Source organism: Lingula anatina, chromosome 1, assembly GCF_051362555.1.
Source record: "Lingula anatina isolate TDL-2025a chromosome 1, LinAna3.0, whole genome shotgun sequence".
Lineage (NCBI taxonomy): Eukaryota > Metazoa > Brachiopoda > Lingulata > Lingulida > Lingulidae > Lingula > Lingula anatina.
In genome coordinates, this window is record NC_141767.1 from 20,118,057 (window position 1) to 20,139,819 (window position 21,763).

The 21,763-nt window shown below is 34.7% G+C and overlaps 2 protein-coding genes and 2 long non-coding RNA genes across 4 annotated transcripts; 2 read left to right on the forward strand and 2 right to left on the reverse strand.

Moving 5' to 3' along the window:
* The first annotated feature begins 455 nt into the window (after positions 1–455).
* LOC147764078 (uncharacterized) lies at positions 456–3,191 on the forward strand. The gene is made up of 2 exons (XR_015332217.1): positions 456–905; positions 1,941–3,191. It is a non-coding gene; the product is annotated as an uncharacterized LOC147764078 (long non-coding RNA).
* A 1,353-nt stretch (positions 3,192–4,544) lies between these two features.
* Positions 4,545–6,309, reverse strand: LOC147764079 (uncharacterized). The gene is made up of 2 exons (XR_015331926.1): positions 5,544–6,309; positions 4,545–4,665 (listed from the first exon to the last, which is right to left on the reverse strand). It is a non-coding gene; the product is annotated as an uncharacterized LOC147764079 (long non-coding RNA).
* A 603-nt stretch (positions 6,310–6,912) lies between these two features.
* On the reverse strand, positions 6,913–10,996 carry LOC106179279 (coiled-coil domain-containing protein 25). Its single transcript, XM_013562830.2, has 8 exons — positions 10,864–10,996; positions 10,295–10,342; positions 10,094–10,133; positions 9,563–9,690; positions 8,945–9,048; positions 8,142–8,344; positions 7,757–7,802; positions 6,913–7,509 (listed from the first exon to the last, which is right to left on the reverse strand). Exons 1-8 carry the CDS (start codon positions 10,886–10,888, stop codon positions 7,477–7,479), a joined length of 627 nt encoding a protein of 208 aa, XP_013418284.2. The 5' UTR covers positions 10,889–10,996; the 3' UTR covers positions 6,913–7,476.
* Positions 10,997–11,100: 104 nt separating this feature from the next.
* Positions 11,101–17,354, forward strand: LOC106179793 (uncharacterized). The gene is made up of 10 exons (XM_087000260.1): positions 11,101–11,215; positions 11,748–11,853; positions 12,224–13,435; positions 13,823–13,958; positions 14,550–14,681; positions 14,948–15,040; positions 15,352–15,426; positions 15,658–15,723; positions 15,964–16,133; positions 16,464–17,354. Exons 2-10 carry the CDS (start codon positions 11,822–11,824, stop codon positions 16,594–16,596), a joined length of 2,049 nt encoding a protein of 682 aa, XP_086856386.1. The 5' UTR covers positions 11,101–11,215; positions 11,748–11,821; the 3' UTR covers positions 16,597–17,354.
* The last annotated feature ends 4,409 nt before the right edge of the window (positions 17,355–21,763 follow it).

Here is a 21,763-nt window from a genome sequence, read left to right on the forward strand (position 1 = left end):
TTAATTAATCACCACCAAAATCTAACCCATATCTTAGCTATCATGAAAATTTTATCAAAATCCCCAAAAAACTTTTTGCATAGACAAACAGAACCTTTGCAGAGGTAGCTATTAACACCGTACCCATAAGGTGGAATGGGGGAAATAAAAAATTGAACAAAATTTCCCAAACCTCTTAATCATCCTGGATCTGCCCCGCATTTTGTCTAAAAAATATATTCGTATTACAATATGTTGGCATACTTATTTATAAAATTGCCCCATTACATAATTTGTACATGATTCAAAATGATACTTGAGACAAAAGAAGTGGGCATTCCGAAATGACTTAAATCATCGTAACGAGTTCGACAAAAGTAATTTTACAATGATTGTCCAGAATAAAAGCACATGCAAAAATTGCAGGATTTCCAGTCCGTTCGTTTGATATTTCTTTTCGTCAAAGACTAACCTGACAATAGTCACGTGAGCAGACCAAGTCAGTCTAACCCAACGACCTATCAAAAGTGTTTTGCCAAGTATTTAATTAGGTCTTCGCCAGGTGCATTCTGCAATTACATGATTTAAGACACTTGTGCTGGCTAGATGATTTGTATCAGCCAAAAACTAAAAAAATGGATTTTATCAATCGATCTATTTCAAGGCCATTCGCAGTTCTTTGAGATGACTTCAACAGCAACTTCCCAATCAGATTGTGGTGATTTGCATAACAATAGGTCGCTCAGCGCAGTGAGAACTATGATCACTTGTTATAGCCGGAGATAGAGGACGTTGGACGGAGAGCATCTCATTCAGCGCTAGAGCTTGGACCCATCATACATGGATGAAGCAAATGAATTCTGTGGGTAATATTTCTTCTACCACTGCAAGCACACAGAAGTGAGCGAAGTTCCGATTCGAATGTGGTACGTACGGCTAGAGTAATTTATTTACTTCTTCCTTTGTGATTTGAGTTTGATAAAGTATTGGTAGGAAAACTTGTTTTAATTCAAAGGGTTGTGGAATGGGTTGAATAGGCACTTTATCGTTTATAATGGTGTTGTTGCATCAAAAATGTGTTTCTTTTATGTTTTTACGAGTCCATATTACAAGGTAACAAGTTTGTCTGGGTAGCTCACGGGGTATAAGAAAAGTTGTCCGTAAAATTCACGGCAGGCACGCTCCCATAGAAGCATGAAATATGAAGAAAGTTGTTGTATTACATATAAGTATTATAGTTTCTGGTGCCCGGGTACGATCACTTTAATGCCACTCACTGCACGTGAGTCACATAAAAACGTTTGAATTTTTGTACGTTTTTATATATTTGTAATCGATGTGCATGTATTACTGCGATTCTTCTCAGGTGCCTGCATTAGAAACTTGTGTGTATTACTTTCCATTTAATATCAAGAAAGATGTTTGACATGTTTGTAAGTAGAAAAAACGAGAGAAACTTTTTCATAAGTTTTCATAAGTTTTCACAATGACACAAAAATTCATTGTATCCGTGGAATATTTTCCATGATTTTAAAGTAACCTACATGTAATAGCTTTTTGTATATAATAGAAGCGGTCTGCTGTATCATTCAATAAATAATACCCGTTTAACATGAGAAAACTGAAATATGTATCAGATAATTATAGTCTTCTAAACTCTAAATTTTGCCCTAATTGATTCTATAATCCAATGACGAATTGTTGTATTCATTTGCGTCTTTACTTTGAGAAAGCTTTCCAATAGCACTGGTCAATTTATTCCTTGTGTCATTCTTTTCATGGTGTACTAGATACTGGTGTGCTACATTCATTGACATTTGTGGTGAAATATCGATTTTTTTAAAAAAATTTCAACAGGAGCACAACAATTTCCTTTTCAGTTAATTCAGTCCTAGTTCAAGTTTAATTGCATTGGAATACCATATTAATATTGTTATTAAATCCTTATTTTGATATTTCAGAAGTGCCAACTCCTTTGCCGAAATCCTGCAAAATGCACGGGCGTCTGATAGAAGCTGTCCTAGGCTGGCCGTATTTTGGAACTGGACACAGAGACACGCACGCAACCGCACTCTCTCACACACGCACCGCAACATGTTTATACTCTTACTGTGATTTCAAAAACATTTAAAACCTGCATATTATATTATTAATTGAAATGTTAAGCTAAGTTCGAGCGTGTTTCCTTTTCAAATTATACTCAGAAATCGATAATTGTTTTGTTTTAAGGTTAATACATGTATCTGACTTTTTAGAATGACGAACCATTTATAAAATTAAATGAGCTTTTGGAGGGTAGTTTTCCATTTGATTAGTTAAGTAATATTGGAAGGTACCGACTGTTCAGATCCTATAATCTACTCGATTTGAAATGTACTCTTTGCTTCTTTAAAATAAAACAAAACATTTGCTTTTTAAATTTGAATATTGTAAAAGTTGAAATAAAAAAGTGCCTCCGTATTGAGATCACGTTTAGAGAAATGTATTAATGTATTAAATTATGTATTGTGCCACGAACTATATGAGCTCAAGTAAATATTTCTTCCGTTCAAATCTAGGAAATTAATGTCACCCCTCGGCCTATTCTGACGCATGAATGTATATGTTCATATTGCATACATAATTGATGACAGTTTAGAAGTTCATATTTATATATCTAAAGTCCATTTAATTGAATCCTGTTCTTAGCCCGTTGTATTTCCCCCAAATCTGTTATTCGATTTTGCGTGTAAATGTTATGCGGTTTCTTTCAATTTATCTGTGATATTGCGTTGAATTTTAGACCGAAAAACCGCGACCTTCTAATAACGTCAGGCTGAAAAAATTGATTTTTATCATTTTGCAATGTTTTCATAGTAGATGAAGTGCAGCTTTACATTCATTTTCCTATGCACGTTTTCTTTGGCAGCGTGTCTTTACTTACAGCATTAACAGTTTGTTCAATAGTTTGAATGTGAATATATTCCTATTTATTTATTCCGTGATAAAACTGAACGAAGTGTAATGCACAAAGTACTTGTACTCAATTTTATTTTTGTATAATACTAATGGACATTACAAGGTCAAAGGTAACGGTTATGCTCATAATCTAACTATAATTGAGAATATCGATTTTTAGAATTTAACAATGCTTTGCTTTATATGTGCATATTACTTAATTTTTTCTTATGGTGACTTTATGCAGTTTTATAATAAAAGACACATTAAAAATATCTCGGTTTTATAGTTTGAAATGAGTGATTTGTGTGACTGTATTGCTTTGGGTAACGGTGGAAAGAATCTACTTGCATTTAAGGCGTTTCTTTGGGTAAGTCTACTCAATGTGAGGGATAGTAGGTGGGGCGAGTCTATTCCATTTGAGGGGTGACAGGTGGGGAAAGTCTATTCCATTTAAGGGGTGACGGGTGGGACGAGTCCATTCCATTTGAGGGGTGACAGGTGGGGCGAGTCCATTCTGATTTTAGGGGTGACAGGTGGGGCGAGTCTATTCCATTTGAGGGGTGACAGGTGGGGAAAGTCCATTCCATTTGAGGGGTGACAGGTGGGGCAAGTCTATTCCATTTAAGGGGTGACAGGTGGGACGAGTCCATTCCATTTGAGGGGTGACAGGTGGGGCAAGTCTATTCCATTTAAGGGGTGACAGGTGGGACGAGTCCATTCCATTTGAGGGGTGACAGGTGAGCCGAGTCCATTCTGATTTGAGGGGTGACAGGTGGGACGGGTCCATTCTGATTTGAGGGGTGACAGGTGGGGTGAGTCCATTCTGATTTGAGGGGTGACAGGTGGGGCGAGTCTATTCCATTTGAGGGGTGACAGGTGGGGCAAGTCTATTCCATTTAAGGGGTGACAGGTGGGACGAGTCCATTCCATTTAGGGGGTGACAGGTGGGGGGAGTCCATTCCATTTGAGGGGTGACAGGTTGGGCGAGTCCATTCTGATTTGAGGGGTGACAGGTGGGACGAGTGCATTCCATTTGAGGGGTGACAGGTGGGACGAGTCCATTCCATTTGAGGGGTGACAGGTGAGCCGAGTCCATTCTGATTTGAGGGGTGACAGGTGGGACGGGTCCATTCTGATTTGAGGGGTGACAGGTGGGGTGAGTCCATTCCATTTCCATCAGATTCTAAAAGTCTAATTTATAATCTGATGGAAATGGAATTAATTAATGGAATTAATTTGAACTTTTGCCTTTTGAAAAGTGTGGTTTAATTTTGCTACAGAATCATTCCACTTTATCATTTTTAATGGAGTATTTACATTAAAATAAGGTTTTTAGTTACAAATCAATTTGCGGAGGCAAAAATTTAAAGTTGTCAAAAATCAACTTGTACTATGTTCAGAAATTAGAGGAAAGATAGACGAATGAATTTGTTCAGGGAAAAAAAGCCTTATTGCTGTAGCTCAAAATTAAGGACATTTTCAAAAAAGCTAGATTGCCAATGCACATAAATTAAATTCGTAATTAATATATATATAATTATCATATCTTTATATTGATATTTCTTTCCCCTTATATCCAAAATCTTATGTATCATTATTTTATATCAAAAGGAAATAACACAGAATTACAGAAGTATTTATTCAGCTTTAATATAAGTAATGGATAAATAGGCGTAGTCTCCGAATGTGTACTAAGGCTACGGTAGGTTGTTTGCAGGGCCGGTTGTGCAGTATCTCGGCGGGCTTCTGAAATGAGAAAATTATGTTTAAAACAGCCTTTGGCCATACGAACAGGTTTTTAATGCATGCAATATAACAAAGGAGAAGACACTTAAAACTGAAATGACGTGCATGTTTATTGGATTATCCAAAGTTCAGGCTCAGCTACCAGCGATGAAACTGAGGCTAAAATTGAGGATGACAAATAATTTGGCATATTTTTTAGAACAATAGAAAATTAAAAATGTAACTCTCCCATTTGCGTATGTTATTACTACGGTCGTTTACATATTGCACTTACTGCTGAATGTCTTGAATGCAATGATTTCTATAATCGCTAGAATCACGTTTATTGTTTTAAATAAAATTATTTTTGTTATATCTTAAAATACCTAAGAGAGACATTTGACTTGTTGATAAAAATTTAGCATGGAATTTAGCCAAAAGATCTTGCGCATATAAGTGGTTCAATTGTACCCATTGGTCGGAAGCTCAGAACTGTGACAAGCATTACCATTATCTACATCGTAAAGAAGTCCCAGTTCTAGGTAGTAATGCTCACATTACGAAAAATCTCATTTAAGTAGTCACAGATCTTCTCTTAATTGGCTGGACCATACAAAAATGTTCTTGCAGAACATAATAAATGACCTAGCTACAAGATTTCAAACAATCTAGGTTTTCATCAAAGGTCACCGTTCATCTGAATGATTGCAGCCCCAAAGCATTGTAATACTAAATCAAAACTAACGCAATTCTTTCTAATATTCTGAGTGACATGCAAGTAAAGATGGGCATAAGTTTATAAAGAATTATGTTCTAAATGTTTCTCGTAAATTTCCTATCATTCGTCAGTGACCTAAGTATTTTATGACCGTGGTTATTGAAGAAATCGTGATACTTACAAAACATACATTTGCCTCCTCGCCTTTGCTACTGCACCACACCAACCTCTGCGGGATCACTCGACAATGTCCAACTGACAAGTGAGTATTCAGAAAAACATCTCGCACTGTGATGAACAGCTTATTATTATGCAAATTACAACAGGTATGGCTCATTCTAGGTGAGAGGTTGTGACTAAAACAGTCGAAGTCGATGGTTTACTACGGGAATTTCAACTGCATGACGGAAGACGTGCATGTAGTTTTTCTGAAATAATAAAAGTGTGTTTCAACAAAATGTAGTGGACAATTATATCTTCATGTCTATGTATAAACATTCGTGACAGTTTCAGACACAACCTCTCACCTAGAATGAACCATACCTGTTGTAATTTGCATAATAATAATAAGTTGCTCATCGTAGTGCGAGCTGAATGTTTATAATAAATCGACATGCGTACTTGTACTAATAATACAATATGGAATCGATAAACCCTAGTTCCGTTGGATCCAGATGCCGCCAGATAAAAAAAATATTATAGACCCATGTACCGACTGATACGATGTCCCACCTAACACACATACTATAGTAAATGTACAGGTGCCTCTCAATCCAAATACCGATAAATTAATGCATTTTACAAAAAAATTCACTAAAACCATGGGGTGTGGTAGCGGTAGAAAAGTGTTAAAATCAGTTTTAGTGGTGCCACGAGTAGTGCCAGCAACCTAGTCTTGTCCCTTATAATAGGTATTTTTAGTATCATCCAATGTAATGCCCCTTCTCACTTTAAGTTCTTTTCAAGTTCTCGGGGCTAATGGCCGAGCAAACAAAACGCGGGGGGGGGGGGGGGGGGTAGGGCAGGGGGCAGCAGTAGAGGGCCTACAACGCGGCAAATATTAAGCCTACGGCCCCCGTAAGCGTCCTCGGATTTAATTTCGTTTATTTTTTAACTTTGATTTAAATTGTTCATGTACATGTGTGTGGCACCAACATGTAATCACACCGGCTCCTCACGTGCTCTGGAATGTTCAACGCTTAAGAAATATCGACGGAAGGAAATAAGGACCCTTATATTCTGCATTTGGCTGTCAATCTGCAAAGAAAATATCTGCGCCTTGAAAAATCCAAAGCCATTTTTGTCGTTAAATATTGATAACCATATACCGGTTTGATTACATGTACATGTAGGTGTAGAGAAAATTTGCCAAGAAAACAGGTTTGGTGGCCCATTTAAAAGGATGTGCGAAAAATCCAAATTCGTCAACAAACTCTGGGGAAATCATTGCTCGACTCCCTCCTACATTTGCCTTGTTACATATTCAATAATAAAGCTGTCAATTATGAAAAATCTCAATCATTATAATATTAAACAACAAAAAAGTTGCATCAACGAGTCACCTTGTATTTTACTTGAAATACTTATGCCCAGATAACAGTTTCAAGATGCTTTGTTTAGCAGATCTAGAATTGTTACTTAAACATATTGTTCGCAACTTCATATGAGATCCTGCTCATACTAACGCAAATCTCTGACATGGGACAGGATAGGAAATACAGCACTACCAATATTTTCCATGAGCTGGTACAGTATCCAGAAGATTTTACTAAATACGATATTGCTGGAAATTTGTATCATGTTACAGTCCACTTAAACTGCAGCATCATAAATAAGATTTATCATTACTTCACTCTTACAAAGCAACTTGAGGTTAAAAATCTCTGAAATGTTAAATAATCTCAGTTTCAAGTAAACAGATAGGATGGGTTTGTTTCTGTTAATTTGCAGTCTTTAATTTTTTTAATAAGAGGTCCCTGAAAATGTCTTTGGACACCAGTATCACTCCATCATAATTGTATTTATTGTTATTTTGATTTATCAACCAGAAATGTCCATTTGATGGGAAACAACTAATAGTTTGTATACAGGGAAGCATCCAGATGTTTAGTAGTCTACATAAAGTCATCTGAGTCATTGCCACTATCCTGAAAAACAAAAGAAAAATTAAAATAGTACAGTTATACCCATTGTTACTCCATGGTATAATATATAAAGTGTTTTACATACTAATGCAAGTTTCCAGTTACCATTGAGATAGATCTTCACAGCTCAAAAGTGTTTTTAATTTGCCTTTCTTCATTTGATTATTAGATATATTACACACTGCCAAGCAATAATAAAACATGATGACAAATGTGGTAACATAAATAATCTGTGTAAAATGAAACTTACCTGATTTGAAGTCATATTGCTAGGTGTCATTAAAGAATCATAACTCCTGAAAGTGAATATAAAAGAATGTAATATATATACAGACTGATGGTTATATTGTAATTATTGCCGATTGATAAACACAACAATATACAGACAATAAATGGATACACAACTGAAAAAAAAAGAATAAAAGGCAAATTGAATTAAATGTGCAAATCATTAGCAAACCTACAAAAGACTGCAAATTGTTTTTCTTGCACTGTCACACATTACAATTATGTATAAAAAATTTACTAGTCATCTCACACAATGCAGCATGTATAAAACTTCTCAGAAAACTGAAATTAATGTATGATAAGATATGACCAAGTGAGAAAGAGATGAGCTAATAAGAATAGGCTACCTGAGTTTTGCTTCCTCCTCTTTCCTTTTTTGCTCTTCTTTTTCTTTCTGTTTTCGTTCCCTTTCTATCTGTTTTTTGTCTTCTCTTTCTCTTCTATCTCTCTCCTCTCTAAGTGCCCTCAAATCTGGATGTTTTTCTTCTTTTGTTTTATTTAACCTATTTACTATTTCATTTAACTTTTTTTCTACATGAACTGTGACTACCTAAAAAGAAAGGGAAAAAACTTACCTAAACTTTTCTAATAACACATGACTACAAAGACTATTCAGTTAAATACTTCTTGGACACAGTGATTTATAATAAAGACTTGAACTGACTTACTAAGCAACTTGAGGCTCTTGGTTTTTAAGGGTAGTAAACAATTTATAAGTAGCTTTTATCATTCAGTAGTATCCTATTTTAATACAAAGTCTTAAACTTTTTTATTCTTAACACTGTTAAAATTTTTAATACAACATTGCTTTTACAGGGCAATTTATTCCCAATATTGTATGTTTTATATATTTATTAGCTAAATAAATCTTGATCTTATCTCATCTTAAAATACCAATTTGCCATGCTTTTCAGTTGAGACAAAACAGACACCAGGAACACCCCTTACTAAGTTCCAATGTTTAATATGTATTAATTTTTTTGTCATACATCATTAGTAAAAGAAAGATGTACTAAACTATTAAAAAACAATAACGTATAATATGATTAAAAATTGCTTGTCTGAGCATTAGTTTACATTTCTTTAATGTTTCCGTTCTACCTAACACTTTAAATGTTGCATTAAAATCCTGTATTTTGTACATCCTCACCTCTTTGTGTTTATGAAAACCAACTTGCCCTACTTCCATTCCCTGGGTTTTCTTTAGGTTGGTTGCCATGGTATATACAACATCGATGTTGTTCATTTTACAGCCTGAAATAGCAAAAGATTTTAAAAAATATATATTTTACATAGAAAAAAAAAGAGTATAAGAACAGACAAAAAGGCTGCTGTTGGGAGAAGCATGTGAACTTGAATCCTCGCCATTTGCTTAAAGTGCCTTTCCCCTTTCACTAATCACTGCTTGTCCCTGCACTTGGATGTGATGTCTTATTCCATTTTTAATTCTATTACTAAGCTTTAAATGACTTGCCTGACCTTCATGGCTTTGCTTTCTCGCAAGGCAATGTGGTGCTTTATATCACAGCCCTGTACCATGTGTAATACAGACTATGCTAGCTGTCATAGAGGCTGAGGAGTTAAAAGCAATACTAGGTATGCTTTAGATCAACTTTTATTCTAGGGGTTTTATCGCCTTGAAGGTCTAAATTGGGAAATATAAGAATTTTTACAGGATATAAATATGACTGTGGGGGATTTTCAAATGTGTGGAGAGTCACTTTCAAATCTGCTTTTTATTAATTTTGACTAACTTTGTATCTGTTACCTTGTATACTGTTTGCCTTGACCAGCTGTGCACAGTCTTGTATTACAGCCTGGGGGATGGCATCTATTGTTTCACCTGGCTGGAGGCGCAGGTAAACATGAGCAGAGGACAACTTGTCAACATGAAACCTAAAATAATAATAATAATACAGAATTCTGTTATGTTGGTCATTAAGACATCCAGCTTTAAATTTTTATATTGGTACTTTTGTTCACTGGTCTAGTAATTAAGTGTCAATATAAATACACAATATTCAAATTTTATATTATGCTTTTGAGATATGAAATTAATCAAATAATACAGAGTATAAATGAAAAAATAAGAGGGCTCCAGTCAGAGTGAGACATCCTTTTTGGAGTTGACATGCAGGTCATGCAGAGTACAACGAGTAGCCATAAAACAAGATGAGGAATGATACACCTGAAAAATTGAAGGCTCTTATAACAATGTAGATCAACAGTTAACTGCATGGATGGAGTAAGCAGCCATTTAAAAAAAGTACAATATGCACAATAGAGTTTAAAAACTTACCATACGTCTTCAGGAAATGACCACTTAATCAGATCTTCATCTACAAATAGAAAATGATAAAAAAAATTACAGAAAAACAATTTTGATTAACTCATTCATAAACAGCCTAATTTTTATTAATGGTACATATCAAAATATATCAAAACTCATAGCATTCCAAAATGGGAATAAAACACAATGCCTTTGCCAGTTTTAACTTACTTTCATATTTGTCAACTCCCATGTAAATCGTATGTGCTGGTTGGACAACTGTAAAAGATGAAAAGTAAGGTTTATCATAACTTAAATTTTAGGAATACTGTAGCCTGGCCAAAAGCTGAAAGTCGTCAAAACTGTAAGGATGTAATTTTACAAATATAATTTTTACAAAATGAACTAACGTTAACATATGTATCAATAATTTATTTTTCAATTATCGATTTGATTTCTCCTCGAGCTGCATATTATGTGGCCATATCGACCATATCTAGACAATACAAGGCTAAACGTGAAATATTTCTTTGGGTTATAAATCCGTCATCGCATGGCTTTAAGATAAGATATCCAACCGTTTAACTTTATATAGTAATATAGTTATAATGAGAAGTAACACTGTCGCTGTCAGTGTGATACGATCAATCATATGTTGTCAACATTCACATATCGAGAAAGGGTTATCATTTTTCATAGTTAAATGGCCTGACGGCCATATCCGTGTGATTCGATGATGTTGTCTATTTTATGATATCTTAAGAAACACAAATAAGATCTAAACACCAACTTTAACTTACCATCACTTGTAAAATAGAACACCATCGTGGTTTTTACGCGAACCGTGACTACTTTGTCTCGTTTTCGCTTTCAGGATATATGCCTTATTCCTTGAAATATAGCCCTAGTAATATTCTGTAAATAAATCATTATTAATTTTTAAAGAAATATAGTCTAAATAATTGTGGTAGAATTTAGTGTAACTGTTAATCAATAAGTATATTTTGTGCATTCAAGTTAAATTTATAAAGTTTACTTTCTTCTGTACTAAGTTTTGGAACGTACCAGTAGTGTGACCTTCACCTTGCTTACCTTCGCGCCAAATTTGGTGGGAGCTAAACTTGGACGACAGACTCTTCACTTATTTCAAAGGTGAGTTGATACCTTTATATTTGTGATCACGAATTTTTCTATTGATTTTGTTGTAAGGATTGTGATCACCATCAGTAAATTGATGAGAAGAGTAAATGTATGGGAAAACCGCAAGATAAATTGAAGGCAAGTATCTAGGATCTCCCGCGTTAATTAATTTTCAGAGCGCCTACATTATACAGTTCTCTCAGTAAATTGTGTATTATTCTATTATAATTTAAGTATTGTGATATATTGTATTTAAAGCAAACGCATATTCAGTATACATTTTTCAGTGTCGAGTACACCTTTGACACAGTGGTAGTTCTCAAGCTTTTCAATTCATAATTCTTTTTAATACTTTTTTTAGCAATATAGCTGTGTTATGATTAGTTTATTTTGCTTGCACATGGTATAGCTAATAATGATGTTAGAAGATGATGATTTGGATTATGATGCAAACAAAATTTGGACAGGAACACATTTTTTTATGATTTGAGGAATGGTATGTGATAACTTCACACATGTTAAATGTTCACATTGTACTTTATAGTTTACAATAGCAGAACTTGAGGTTACTGAAGCTGGAAAAGTTCTTATTCAAAGGCATTTGTGATAGCTGCAACCATGATGGCAACAGTTGCTGGAGCTGAATATAGGTGAGCATTTGTATCACTACTGTACCTTTTTGTATTTAGTCAATCAAATCAAACAAATATTAAATTTTAAGGGAAATCACATTGAGAGAAAAACTTAACAGTACAGTGGAAGATCAGAAATCTTTTTTTTTTAATCGATCTTCCAATTTTGATATGTTACACAGTGAATGAATAAACCTTGGAAAAATATCAAAGTGCACTTCTTTTTCTGTATTGATAAATTACATTAACTAATTCTTTATCTTAATTAGTCTTGAAAACAACAACAACAAAAATACATCTATGGATAGATAAAAAGATAGAGAGGATACGTAAAATAGATAATAAAATACAGAAAGCACTAGAAGTGAAAAATTACATTTCATTCCAGTTCACCCTACACCAGATCAAGAAAACGAAAGCTTCTTGACAGTCCAGAGCAGAAACAAAAACCCAAGCGAAAAGGCAAAAAAGAAACTTCTCCCTTATCAGCTTTCTCATTTTATAACACACCAAAGTCATCCCCACCTCCAGAGAAGGATTCCAAAAGCCAGCCCATCTCCCCTGACATTGATTCCAATGATAGTGACTCTCGTGACAGTCTGAACCTGGAGTCTCTTGGAATCAGGGTGAAACCAGTTCAGAAGAAAAGTGGTACCAAACAAAGCAAAAAGATGGTAGAAGAAAATGGCCATAAGGAAGGATCAGACCACAATAAATCCAGCCCCGGAATGACAATTTCAGTGAAACCATATTTCCACGCAAACACCAGACTGAATACAGAGGACTGTGCTGAAATGCTTTGTATTATGGATGGTGATATCACACCAAGGAAAAAGAGACCATGTTTGGATGACGATAAGATTGAAATGTCAAGCCCAGATACAGGGGACTCCATGGAACCACAGGGATCAAGCACCCCTCTTATGCCCAGCAGTCCACTGAGTGATGTATCTGAGAATATGTCCAATGATGGAAGTACACCAGGGGGCAGAAAGTTCTTCAAGAGCAGAGACAGTGATAAGCATGCTGCAAGAAAATTGCTAGCAGCCAGATACCAATTTTCATACAACAAAATACACAAGAGAAATGGTTCTTTGAAGAAGGTTGCCAAGAAATATGCAAATGGGCGGTCTTGTAAACCACAACAGGTTACTAGCAATGGGAAAAAGACCTCTAGTGTAACCCCTCCAACAGCCCCTGTGAAGATTACAAAGCAAATTATTGATGATTTTTCTCAGCTGCAGAATCCCGAAGAGAAGTCACAACAAGTTGTCCCAGATGTCACAGACCAACAGCTAACAGGACAGTTGTATTCCCAGGATTTATTCTCTGAGGGAAGCCGTAATGGCCTTGGCAAGCAGACGATTAGAGACTCTGGGAATGGTTCTCAAGAATCTTCTGCAGCAGTTGACAAACTGGAGGGTGGATATGCCCAGACACCTGAGCTGTTCAGTGATCTGGCAAGTACTGTGTCTGAGTCGTCCACATCTGAAGTGGATTCCAATGAGACCATTACACCCTTGTCAGAAAGCCCCAAAACTCCTGACAGAAAGACAAAACTGTTCCCTATTTTCACAGCCCAAGCTAACAAGCAAAGCAGGTAAGCTGTAGTCTTTTGTTTATTTTATTTATTTTGTTCTTTATTTTTATTTTTTTTGCTTTTGTTTATGCGTTAATGTTCTTTTTGAAATTTAAAGTATGCTAAAATAAATTCACGACATGTTTTGGTAAGCCTGTATGTTAAACTTGACTCCTTGCTAAATTGCCTCATAATGTTGAATTAAAATTCACATTGTTCATGATTTATTTCATCTTTTTAGTAGTTCCAAAGATATTTAATGACACAGATTCACAATTTATAGCTTATTTATGCATATTATCTGTATTTTTGTCTAGAACTGCCAGTGACACAAATCCCCAAGATATTTCATGATACAGATGCACAATTTATAGCCTATTTATGCATATGCTCTGTATTTTTGCCTAGAACTGGTAACACAAGTTCTCCTAGAGGGGCCACAACCCCCCTCGGATCCAGGAAATCTTTGTCACCAGGTCCATCTCCTGCTCGCCTGTCTAGAAAGAGGATCACTGACAAGGAGAATAGAGAACAGCTGATTATAGTTAGTTTGTTCTTTACATAATAGCTGATTGTCTAAATAACAGAGGAAATAAATTACAAATGTCTTAGCACTTAGACTGGACATGTTTTAAACTTGGGGATCATTTTGGATCCCAAAAAAGACCATGATTGTTTCTAATATTCAAGTTAGTGTAAGTAAATTGGGGCTACGGAAGTGAGTTAAGATCCCCCATAAGTTGCAGAAATGAATATCTCTCTTCTAGTGAATCCTTTGCTAGTTTTAGACTTGGGCAAATGTATTGATTGGGAGATAAATGTGTTTATAACTTAGATGAGTTGTTTAGTACTTCAGTAAAAGTCACAAGTTTATACCATCACTTAATTGGTAGTTATATTATTTTGAAATTGTAGTACTATTTATAATAATCAGCCTCCTGTTTGGAATTATATGAGAAGCAGTGTTTGTAATTTGCCATTTGAGCTGTGTACCTTGGGTTAAGTACTAAGTCAACAAGCATACATCTTTAAAAATATTTCCCAGTAATGTTTAATTCTCTGGCAAAAATATATATGTGCTTACTGACAAAAGCTAATGGCCAGTAATAAAATAACCCTTTTTGTAACTCTTTAGGATGCAGGTCAGAAACAGATAGGGGCAATCCAGTGCAAAACATGTGGAATGTTCTACACCCCTTCTGATCCCACGGACAAGACAGCCCACTCCAAGTTTCACGATAAACTGGAAACTGCTCTCAGTTTTCCTGTAAGTATTGTGGAATAAGCATTTGCAAAAGAAATTTTTAATGTTTAAAGTAACAGTTACTTTAATTAAGTACTCTGTTAATGTAATACTTTGATGTATTTATATGCATTTAGAAATTAGTCTGAGTTTACTAAGAAGTAGCAACAACTGTTAGGCTGATAAAGTCAATAATAGCAATACTTGTTAAAAAATAACTGGTGTAATGAGATTAATATTATTACATATATATTAAGTATGCCTTAAAGAGGTGAACTAATATTTTCTAGGGCTGGAAAAAGGAACGGATTGTGCAGGGATTTTATGATGGCAGTAGAATTATTGCTGTTGTTGAAGATGACCCCAAGTATGCTTTGAGGAAGGTAAGAGGTCATCCTAAACAAAAAAGACGTACCTACCTTCACAAATTTTGAAGTGTTTTATACTTAAAAATATAAAAAGCTTGATTTTAGCTGGAAAAGTATATTATAATGATGTTTTAATTTATGGATATGCTGACACTAAAAAAAGAAATCTTTTTACATTTTATATTGAGGGCCGATTAAAAGTCTCATTAATGCCTATCTTTGCTGAAAAAGGTTGATTTCTTATACCTAATCACTGATCAAATCAAGCTACTCAAAGATGATATCATAAACCCATAATCTTCACACAAATTTTATATACTTTTCAGTTGGATGAAATCCAGCAGATTGTGGATGACGAATTGGGATTTCAAGAAAACCTGTACAATATACAGAAAAGAAAAGTAAGCATTTAGCTGTAAATGTCTTAGTCATATTGAGAATTTGTTTCATAAGGCTCCCGGTTTGTTTTTTCTTTATTCTGCAAAGCTCTCTTATTTAGCTAAAATAAAGTGAATATTTTTCTTTCAGTTCTGTCAGTTGTGTACCAAAGTTTTGACAAGAAAACTTCAGGAACTGATAATCTGCCACTTTTAAAGCATTTGTTTACACATTGTCTCTTCATCTCATTTCAGACCTATTTGTACATTTCCTGTGACAAACAGATTGTTGGGTTATGTGTGACAGAGGAGATTTCTCATGTAAGTGACTGCTTCTTCCTAGCATGCCTTTCATTGCAGTTTTTATAAATTTCAGTGACTTGCTTTTCTTTAATATTCTGAATTTACTGTAGTAAGCTGAGATCCTCGATAAGTGAAGGATGCACTATCACTTTACAATCATCTGCTAATTTCCTGAATCAAGAAAGGATTTATAAGTGAAATGTATTTCCATTTTCTACAAGGATCACATTACTGTTATTTCATTATTTTCTCTCCCAGGGTTACCGTGTTCTCCCAGACAGCCAGACCAGCTCAGAACACTCAGACAGACAGCGCGCCTGGTGCTGCAGCACAGAGAAACAGCCAGCTTGTTGTGGTATCAACAGGATCTGGGTGAGCAGGAAACACAGAGGGCAAGGCATTGCCACCAAGCTCATTGACTGCATCAGGTACCTTTTTTCTTTACAATTTATTATCTACATATCTGATTTTGTTAGAGAAAACTGGTATGGATTAGTGAACTTGTCATCTAGAGATTTTGTTTTACCCACAAATAAGATGAGCAAACAACAATTACATGAATTGCACAGTAATGGCTTCCTTATATATTTTTATAATTATTATTACTATTCATTTATTTATGATTCAAAATATAAAAATTTCCTTCATTTAAAGACAAATTTCTTCCTTAAAAAATTCATTTTAACAAGAATATTGCAGAAAAAATTACAATGGGTTCATAAACAATCACAAATCTCCTTTTAATCCATTTATTTTAGGCGCAATTTTACCCTTGGCTATACCCTGAATACAGATGACATTGCTTTCTCTGACCCCACCCCAGATGGGAAGTTATTTGCTACAAAATATACAGGCACTAAACAGTTCTTGGTTTACAAGTATAACATGTAGAGGTGGATTGTTTTAACAGTTAAAAAATTAAGTACAAATTTTTACTGCAGACTTTACCCAAGTGCGTAAAAGGATGGTTTTTCTGATCTAAATTGATTGCTGCATGCTAGAAAATTTTCCTAGTACTGATGTCAGAGTAAATACTATTGTGAAAATATTAGGTAAGCATGATGGTTTTCAGCTTCAAAAGGAAATGAGTCTTGGCACATTGTAACTTAATGTTTTTGTGTTATATTTACTTTCTAATAGAACCTGTACCATTTTATCTTTGAAATAAGCCATTTAACAACTTGTCTATATGCACTGTACTGTAGTTTACATTTTCAGTGGTAACTTTTTTTTTATTAAAATTGCGAGGTATGTTTGAAAATTTAAATACATTTGGTTGAATGTCATTGGGTATTGATATTCTTATCAAGAGATAGAAGTTACCTTTGTCATGGGTTAACTAATAGAGACATGCAACAGCGTGCAGTAAGTACATACTGTATACATTACATACATTTTCGCATTATAGATTTCAAATGAATCAGCATAATCCAAACGCCAAAGACTTGTTAACAAATTTTGAAATAGTACTTTAATCAAGTACTGAAGTGATGTCTTACATCATATACTATATTCTCACATTTTAATTATTTATTTCTTCAATTTTAATTTAACATTGTAATGCCAGTATTGTGCTAGTTTAGATTGTATAAAAGCAAAATCTGTATGTTGTGCTTTTTATTAATAAAGTGCAGAAAATGCAAAAATTTGTTATGTAGTTATGTGTATTTGTTTTGCCAAGCTTTCTGGAAAGATGCACCACTTATTACTATTTTGTTTTTTTAAACAAGTATATCACAGCAATTTTCCTGAAATGAGAAGAAAAATGCTTCATCTTAAAACTGGAAGTTTGAAATTTGTCTAATTTTATGTCAACTAAATATATCACTTCCTAGGATTGACTTATTAAGCTTTTCACACAAATACAAATAGTTTTAAAATGGTTTATTTCAAAATTGTTTGAGTAACGCTGATACAAAGATTGGGAATGTGACGTTTTTCCAATACCTCTAAACCACATGCTTCCCATTCTTCATATTAACTTCTAGAAACTAGAGGATCAGAGAGGCGATACCGCCTCCGAATATTGTACCACCAGCTGGAGCAAGCACATTTGTATAGACCCCCACATACACAAAATAAGGGACACAGCCACCAGTCTTATGCTTGACAAGCTATAAAAATGCAATCAACAAGAATTTTCGCAAAAAATATATATAACTTAAAATGGTACAATCAAAGTTAAGTTCATCGTATGGTAGGTCAAAGGTCAATTTCAAGGTCACAGTAAATTGCCAGTATCTGACTTCCTATTCAACTTCAATAGTAACTATGGACCTATCTCTGCCAGGTTTGGAGTTAAAAGAGAAAGAAATTAGCAGAGTTCAGTTCATGATTATAAGTAGGTCAAAGGTCAATTTCAAGGTCACACTTAGATTGCTAGTATATGACTTCCTATTCAAGTTCAAAAGTAACTATGGACCTATCTCTGCCAGTTTTGGAGATATGAGGGACTAAATGTTATAATTTTGGAGTTACCATAATGTGCCATAAATTTCCTACAGAAAAAATTAATTAAAATAAAGAAAAGGTCATTTTGGTCAAAATTCTTGAAATGGGAGGTGCTCTGAAGTTCCAGATGTTCTAATTTGATGAAATAATGTAATTTTTGACCACAAGTTGTCTGCTTTGCCAAGCCTTATTCCGGAGTTCAAAATTTATTATCCATTACTGTACTGCACATTTTGCTTTAACCACCAATATGTACTTTTTGATACAGCGTAACTTTGGAGATAAAAGGGAAGCAAAATTTGCAAAGTTCAGTTCATGGTGAAAAGTAGGTCAAAGGTCAATTTTAGAGTCACATTTAGATTGCCAGTATATGACTTCCTATTCAACTTCAATAGTAACTATGGACCTATCTCTGCCAGTTTTGGAGATAAAAGGGAAGCAAAATTTCCAAAGTTCAGTTCATGGTGAAAAGTAGGTCAAAGGTCAATTTCAAGGTCACAGTAAGGTTGCCAGTATATGACTTCCTATTCAACTTCAATAGTAACTATGGACCTATCTCTGCCAGTTTTGGAGATATAAGGGACTAAGGCTTCGTTCACATGGAATGTCTATTTTCTAAAAATCTATTTTCTATTCGCGCTATCTTATGATCACAGTCTATGCCCTGAATATCCCGCCGCGTAATTACTGGCAGCGCGAGCCAGTTACTTAAAGTAACTTATAGTAACTGGCTCGCGCTGCCAGTAATTATGCCGCGGGATATTCAGGGCACAGACCATGATCACAACACATGCCGCGAATAGAAAATAGAATTTAGAAAATAGACATTGCATGTGAACGAAGCCTAAATGTTATAATTTTGGAGTTCCCATAATGTGCCATAAATTTCCTACAGAAAAAATTAATTAAAAAAAAAGAAAAGGTCATTTTGGTCAAAATTCTTGAAATGGGAGGTGCTCTGAAGTTCCAGATGTTCAAATTTGATGAAATAATGTCATTTTTGACCACAAGTTGCCTGCTTTGCCAAGCCTTACGTTTTATTTTTCCGGAGTTCAAAATTTATTATCCATTACCGTACTGCACATTTTGCTTTAACCACCAAAATGTACTTTTTGATACAGCGTAACTTTGGAGATAAAAGGGAAGCAAATTTTGCAAAGTTCAGTTCATGGTGAACAGTAGGTCAAAGGTCAATTTCAAGGTCACAGTAAGATTGCCAGTACATGACTTCCTATTCAACTTCAATAGTAACTATGGACTTATCTCTGCCAGTTTTGGAGATATAAGGGACTAAATGTTATAATTTTGGAGTTACCATAATGTGCCATAAATTTCCTACGGAAAAAATTAATTAAAATAAAGAAAAGGTCATTTTGGTCAAAACTCTTGAAATGGGAGGTGCTCTGAAGTTCCAGATGTTCAAATTTGATGAAATAATGTCATTTTTGACCACAGGTTGCCTGCTTTGCCAAGCCTTATGTTTTATTTTTCCGGAGTTCAAAATTTGTTATCCATTACCGTACTGCACATTTTGCTTTAACCACCAAAATGTACTTTTTGATACAGCGTAACTTTGGAGATAAAAGGGAAGCAAAATTTGCAAAGTTCAGTTCATGATGAAAAGTAGGTCAAAGGTCAATTTCAAGGTCACATTTAGTATATGACTTCTAATTCAACTTCAATAGTAACTATGGACCTATCTCTGCCAGTTTTGGAGAGAAAAGGGAAGCAAAATTTGCAAAGTTCAATTTATGGTGAAAAGTAGGTCAAAGGTCAATTTCAAGGTCACAGTAAGATTGCCAGTATATGACTTCCTATTCAACTTCAATAGTACAATCAAAGTTAAGTTCATCGTATGGTAGGTCAAAGGTCAATTTTAAGGTCACATTTAGATTGCCAGTATATGACTTCCTATTCAACTTCAATAGTAACTATGGACCTATCTCTGCCAGTTTTGGAGATAAAAGAGAAGCAAAATTTCCAAAGTTCAGTTCATGGTGAAAAGTAGGTCAAAGGTCAATTTTAAGGTCACATTTAGCTTGCCAGTATATGACTTCATATTCAAGTTCAATAGAAACTATGGACCTATCTCTGCCAGTTTTGGAGATAAAAGGGAGGCAAAATTTGCAAAGTTCAGTTCATGGTGAAAAGTAGGTCAAAGGTCAATTTTAAGGTCACATTTAGATTGCCAGTATATGACTTCCTATTCAACTTCAATAGTAACTATGGACCTATCTCTGCCAGGTTTGGAGTTAAAAGAGAAAGAAATTAGCAGAGTTCAGTTCATGGTGAAAAGTAGGTCAAAGGTCAATTTTAAGGTCACATTTAGATTGCCAGTATATGACTTCCTATTCAACTTCAATAGTAACTATGGACCTATCTCTGCCAGTTTTGGAGATAAAAGGGAAGCAAAATTTCCAAAGTTCAGTTCATGGTGAAAAGTAGGTCAAAGGTCAATTTTAAGGTCACATTTAGCTTGCCAGTATATGACTTTATATTCAAGTTCAATAGAAACTATGGACCTATCTCTGCCAGTTTTGGAGATAAAAGGGAGGCAAAATTTGCAAAGTTCAGTTCATGGTGAAAAGTAGGTCAAAGGTCAATTTTAAGGTCACATTTAGATTGCCAGTATATGACTTCCTATTCAACTTCAATAGTAACTATGGATCTATCTCTGCCAGTTTTGGAGATAAAAGGGAAGCAAAATTTGCAAAGTTCAATTCATGGTGAAAAGTAGGTCAAAGGTCAATTTCAAGGTCACAGTAAGATTGCCAGTATATGACTTCCTATTCAACTTCAATAGTAACTATGGACCTATCTCTTCCAGTTTTGGAGATATAAGGGACTAAATGTTATAATTTCGGAGTTACCTTAATGTGCCATAAATTTCCTACAGAAAAAATTAATTAAAATAAAGAAAAGGTCATTTTGGTCAAAATTCTTGAAATGGGAGGTGCTCTGAAGTTCCAGAAGTTCAAATTTGATGAAATAATGTCATTTTTGACCACAAGTTGTCTGCTTTGCCAAGCCTTATGTTTTATTTTTCCGGAGTTCAAAATTTATTATCCATTACCGTACTGCACTTTTTGCTTTCACCACCAATATGTACTTTTTGATACAGCGTAACTCGAAAACCGTATGGAATACAAAAAAACGGAGACCACCTCCAGTGTTGGGCTTTATATGCTCTACAAAATGCAAAAAAGAATGGGTCTCTAGCATTAACGGTTCCCGAATTAGAGACAGTTTTCAGTTTCGGTATCTTATGGCCGCTACACCCGTGAAAATGCACCGATTGACCCCAAATTCACACAGATGAAAGATGACCTGAAGGGTAACATTTTCCAATAATATTATTGGTTAAGTCTGTGTGGTGTCTGAATAACAGCGCAAATAAATTTTTTTTCGTAAAAAAATTCATTTTTTTGAAAATTTTTGCCCGTTTGACCTTGAAATAAAGGTCAAAGGTCAAATCCAAGGGCATATTTGAAATCTACACATATGACTTTTGGAAAGCTGTCTGTAGAAATTTTTCCCATAATTCCTTCCGTAGGGTAGATAATTAGCATTTAATTTTGCCATTTTTGGACAAGGGTGCATTGCAATG

Excerpts from the sequence above, each read along its gene's own strand:
- LOC106179793 (XM_087000260.1), top strand. The coding sequence starts at position 11,822 with ATGATGGCAACAGTTGCTGGAGCTGAATATAG. Across the intron at positions 15,041-15,351 it reads CCAAGTATGCTTTGAGGAAG|TTGGATGAAATCCAGCAGAT; the intron begins GTAAGAGGTCAT and ends TATACTTTTCAG. Across the intron at positions 15,427-15,657 it reads ACAATATACAGAAAAGAAAA|ACCTATTTGTACATTTCCTG; the intron begins GTAAGCATTTAG and ends ATCTCATTTCAG.
- LOC106179279 (XM_013562830.2), bottom strand. The coding sequence starts at position 10,888 with ATGGTGTTCTATTTTACAAGTGATG. Across the intron at positions 8,345-8,944 it reads GTTTTCATAAACACAAAGAG|GTAGTCACAGTTCATGTAGA; the intron begins GTGAGGATGTAC and ends CTTTCTTTTTAG. Across the intron at positions 7,510-7,756 it reads GCAATATGACTTCAAATCAG|GATAGTGGCAATGACTCAGA; the intron begins GTAAGTTTCATT and ends TTTGTTTTTCAG.